At 44.3% G+C, this 5,322-nt stretch overlaps 1 protein-coding gene across 1 annotated transcript in view; it reads right to left on the bottom strand.

Moving 5' to 3' along the window:
* The window catches only part of MTMR12 (myotubularin related protein 12), a 134,556-nt gene extending 129,663 nt beyond the window's left edge, over positions 1–4,893 (bottom strand). The window contains exon 1 of the mRNA XM_007951604.2: positions 4,813–4,893. Within this exon, the coding sequence (XP_007949795.1) occupies positions 4,813–4,893 (81 nt within the window). The remainder of the gene's footprint in view (positions 1–4,812) is intronic.
* Positions 4,894–5,322: the final 429 nt, after the last annotated feature.

Raw genomic sequence — 5,322 nt, 5'->3', positions numbered from 1 at the left:
ACCTCCCAGAACATTGTTTTGTGCCACGCCCAACAGAAATAACCCAGGTGGGCGACTTTAAAATCAGGATCTCCTCAGTTGCTAATAGCAATTCCCACCTTGGAGTTTACAAAGACTTATGGGTAGAAAAGCCACACTAAGTAATTTACTACACCGCAATTGCCCAGTCTTCCTTCCACAGAGTGGCTGGTGGATTTGAACCACCAACCTTCTGGATAGCAGTCAAACACCTTAGGCATTATGCCACCAGAGCTTAGGTTTCATCAAGTCTGACTAAATGACCTTTCTTGAATGGATTATCCAAGATATCTACTCGATAAGAGAAACAATGCCAACTTTTCACACATGAAACAAAAAATCTACAATTTAAAAAAATATATATTTTTTGACTCTTTTATTTTTTTACTCAATTTTCATCTCTCTTCTTGTCTTTTTCCTCCCAAGTCAACATAAAACCTTTCCTGAGCCTCTGTGGGCATGGCTTAGCCACTCACACTGGTGGCTTCTAGGAGATTGATCATAATCTATTCTGCAATAACTCTGTGCCCTGGGCAGGATATTAACCTTGCAGGGCATCACTTTCCATATCTGTATAACAGATGTCTAAGAGTGGCAAAGTAGATTATCTTTCAATTCTCTTCCAAATCTAAAAATCTACAAATAAGTAATGGGTAACTATTATCAGTCTATTCAAGTCAAAGGCTGAACTAAACTCTACAAGAAAATATTTCTTTAATTAAATTTATATTCAAAGAAAACATTTTAACCACATTTGGAATATATAAAAATGGGCAGTCTATGACTTAAAACATATTTGAGTTATGATCAACTCCACTTTTTTCTTTGTACATCTGATCTTTAGTATTATGCACTATGTACAATGTTAAAATATAGCTATAAATTTATATGTAATGTTTCCAACCCCTAAAGACAAAGACCAAATTTATAAAGACACTGATAATAAAAGACAATATAATGAAAATGGGGGGAAAAATTAAGGTATTTGAGTTACCTGTGACTGCTAACCACAAGGGTGGTGGTTCAAACTCACCAGCCACTCTGCGGGAGGAAGACTGGGCAATCTACTTCTGTAAAGATTTACCACCTCAGAAACCCAAAAGGGGTCACTATGAGTTGGAATCAACTTGATGGCAGTGAGCTTGGTTTCTGGGTTTTGGGTTTTTGGTGTGGCACTCTAAAAACTAATTTTTTCCTGGTTTTAGTTCCAAAGAACACAAGAGCCCTCAAAAGCTTTGATTCAACTCCCTTATCATGATGGAATGAGCTCTTACTAAATCAAAGCCTTCTCTAAGGACTATCTAATGGTTTCTATTTACAAGTTCAGGAACAGTCATTTCTAATCACTATAACTTATCAAACCAGTGCTTATAATTCATATTCCAGTCTGACAGTAAACTGACAGATGAGAAGAATCATTCATTCAGCATCAGAGAAGACGACTAAGTAGAGAGTCAATTACACACATCAGAGAAGATGACTAAGTAGAGAGTCAATTACACATCACACTGCTGTCTTTAGCGTTTTGTGCCTCCTAACCTCTCCCTATCAAATGTGTGTTTCTGTAGAGGAACATAGGTCTGATTTAAAATAATGTTGTAGGTTAACAAGTTACACGGAAAGATGTTTATAATATGTATTTTTGGCAAAAAAGGTGGATTGTAAAACAGTATGATCAGTAATACTGACCCCATTTTGGCTAAAAAAAAGAAATATATATATATTCATATATATATGTATCCAGTTAGATATATTCCAAGCTATTAATAAGTTTATAATTTTTCTTAAAAAAGTTTTTTGCCTATCAATATTTTACTTTTCTACAATGAACACTTAGAGCTTCTGAGATGATAATTCAGTTGTTTTATTTAGCAAGAAAAACAGATTTGGCACTCAAACCATTACCAAATGTCTCCCTGAAATAGACCTCAGCAGCTAGCAGCTCACAACAGAGGCATCCACATCCTTTGCACACTGTGTCTGGAGCTAAACTGAGAGGGGGGTGCCAGCTATGTTTGGGTATTAGCCATCAGAGACCACCAAAATGGCTCTAGATCTCTCCTTCCTGGTCTCCTCAGCTCCCTGAGCCATCTGTTTCCCACTTGCCTGCTTGATCAATTTGTAATTCTCTGACAGTTTACAAAACATGACCAAAGAGTCTAAATTACACTTCAGGATTTTAACATTCATATTCGCTGATTTAGGAGAATCAATGATAGAAGAGTCCAAATTACTCTGGCAAAGGTCCACTTCTAAAAGCTGGAATTAATGACTACCCTTGTTTACAGCTGCCCTATGCCAATTCTTTCTGATTACAAGGGAAAAAAGTTTAAAAGCATCACCTTCAGATATTCAGTTTAGCACTTCTGTTTTTAACACTAAGTGCTAACTCTTCGTAGACTCTTTGGCATATTGAAGGCAGATGCTGTTGAGCCTCCTGAGATATGATGAGCCCATGTCCAAGTTCATCACCAAGGGCAGGTGTTACATCATAAGGACTAAAGGTTGTTCTGGCAGCTTAGCGCTCTACTGACAAAACGGTCCCTGAGAAGCTATGCGGTTTCCCAGCTAACAAAAGAAAAAATGTGGACAAACAAGTGATAGCAAGACATATTCTAAAGGCAGTGAAAGAAAGTAGAGGCAGAAAAATGGCAGTCTTAGTTAAGTTCTACAGAACTCCTCCTACTGAGTGAACCAACAGAAGGTGACCAGACGCAGTGCTCAGAGGCATACAAGCTGTGTTTCAATGCTACTCACACGCATGACCAAAAATGTGATGACAGGGAAAAAAAAAAAAAAGATACAACCTCTCACTGGCAAAAACTATACACTTAAAAATAATTTGCTTCCTTACCCTCTCCTAGCCTTATCTTTGAAAAAACATCCACAATACTTTGTAAAAGCAGAAAGATCAGATTTTTCTGCTTTTACAAAGTATTTTTAGAGACCGATTACAGCAAAGAAGAATTGTGTCTACACAGCATTATTTTAATGCAAGAAAACAAAACTGCGAACTATAAGGATGTGAAAAATGTGACCATTTCAGGCTTATTCTTGGGCTGAACCACTCCCCTTCCCTAATTATCCCTCAAAGGAAATATATCAGGCACTGTGGGCAAAGAGAGAAAACATGTCTTAATTACAACATGAGTACTTGGTGGATGGAAGGATTTGAACATTCTTGAACTCTGGCCACAGTTCAGGAGATTTTTTTTTACCAGCAGTTTAATCTCACTGAAGAGGAAAGGTTAAAGAGCATTTGCACTTCTACCCAGGGCTCAATTAAAAAAGACACAAAGAGAACCAAACACATTACTTAACACTGTGATACTACCACGGGAAGCCTGCAGAAAATTTAAGATGACCTAGACTCCTTATTAAGTGTTAACAGAGGAAGTGGTTTTTATTTGAAAATTAGGACCTAAAAATAAGACCCTTTTAAAAGGTACTCTTCACTGGAGAATACACATCTTAACATTTAAAGAAACACATGCAAAACCTTCAGGCCCTAAGGGGTCTTAGAGAAGCAACCCCTGATCAAGGCCTCTCACCTATATCCTTAGCATAACCAGAGGCAACAGATTTGGTAGTGCTTCTGCACATTACTGATTAAAGTACCGGAGAGGGCAGCAGAAAAGACCTTCACAAATCCAAAATGAGAACGCATCTAATTAGGCATCTGGGTTAGGAGCTTAGCTCGAGACTCCCTTAGCATAGCTTACATGTCTGACCTCCTCTACTATGACTCTCCTCCTTGCCCACTGGGCTTCCTCCACGCTAGCCTCCTGGTGCTCCTCTAACTTTCCAACCCACTCTTAATCTACCGCCTTCACAATGGCTGTTCCCTCTACCCGGACTACTCTTCCCTCAGGTCCCTTACAGCCTTCAAGCCTTTGCTCAAATGTTACCTGCAATGAGCAAAAAGAGGCCTCCTTCCTTCCATGGCACTTATCGCCTTCTAATATGGTATATAATTTACTTACGTATTTACTGTTTACGGTTTCTCCTCTCCCCTCAATTAAAGCAAGAGAGCAGAGATCTTTGTTTTTGTTCACTGCTGAACACCCCAATGCTCAGAACGTTGCCGGACACAGAGTAGGAGCTCAAAGTATATTTTCTGAATGAATGAATGAACTTCTTGGTAGTAAAATTCCAGGGGGAAACTACTTGAAGTATAGAGGAGGGCTAGAATGGGTGATGGTGAGAGAGTGAAATGAAAGGGGAAAGAAAAGACTGAGGGAAATAAAAAAGGGGACGGCAGGGCCTATCCCAGGTCCTCCGGACAGAGTCACTGATCCTCGCTACACTCCTGATGGATGGTGGGAATCGGTGCAGTGTCCCGCCGACGGCATCAAACAAGCAGGCAGCGAGACAGGCGAGCAACAGAATCACTGAGGAATTCCAAGGGAAGGGCAGACCCACCCTGGCTCTGGGCTCTGCACAGGCCCACCCTGGGATACCACCCAGCCCCTACCCCAGTCCAGCGGAGCCCAGACCCCAGTTCCTCTCCATAGCGGCCCGGGGCGTCCCAGGCCGCAGCACCTTCTCCGGCTCCGGCCCCTTCACCCGGTCGCCAGCGAACCGGGCCCTACGATCCGGCACCTGCCTGCCCGCGTCTGGGGTCCATACCCCAGCCCGCGGAAAGGCTCCGGAGCGCCCATGCGGACCTCACCCACCCGGCTCTCCTCCCACACGCCGGCAGGAAGCGCCCCATGGCCCTCTTGTGGCGAGGAAGGGGGTCCCGGCGTTTCTCAGCCCCGGCCCCCCCATCTCGTTGCGCTGCGCCCCCCTCACCTCAGGGCGCACGTACGACACGAAAGAGGGCTTGGGCGCCTTGGTGCCGCCGCCACCGCCAACGACTCCTTTACCCAGCATACCGCCTCCCTGGGAAGCAACGACCCGCGGAACCAGAGGCTGCGCTCGGGCTCCGGCAGCGGCGGTAGCCACCAGCACCAGCGGCCGGGGCTCCGCCCATCCCCAGGGCCGCGGCGGCTGCGGCGCCGCCCGTATCCGGCCCTGCCGCTGACACCGCTGGCCCCGCCCCGGCTCGCGGGCCCTGCCCACTCCTCATGCCCGCACACGCAACGGGGAGGTGGAGACCTTAGGCCACGCCCCCTCCCCTCCCTGCTTGAGCGATAAACTACTCCTGAGGCAAGGCCCACCCCTTTCCATTCTCTGATTGGCCAGAAGGCGCTCCTAGTCGAGTCCCACGCCAAGTGCTTTGTTGAATGAACCTAGAAAGATGTTTCCTCCGACCAATCCAGACAGCGTTCTCTCTGGCCTTCCCAGCGATTGGATAACGGA

The sequence above is a fragment of the Orycteropus afer genome, unplaced genomic scaffold (assembly GCF_000298275.1).
Source record: "Orycteropus afer afer isolate SDZICR_OR568_19922 unplaced genomic scaffold, OryAfe1.0 scaffold00302, whole genome shotgun sequence".
NCBI classification, from domain to species: domain Eukaryota; kingdom Metazoa; phylum Chordata; class Mammalia; order Tubulidentata; family Orycteropodidae; genus Orycteropus; species Orycteropus afer.
The sequence above is the reverse complement of the archived record's forward strand: the minus strand, read 5'-3'. Positions and strand labels throughout refer to the sequence as shown.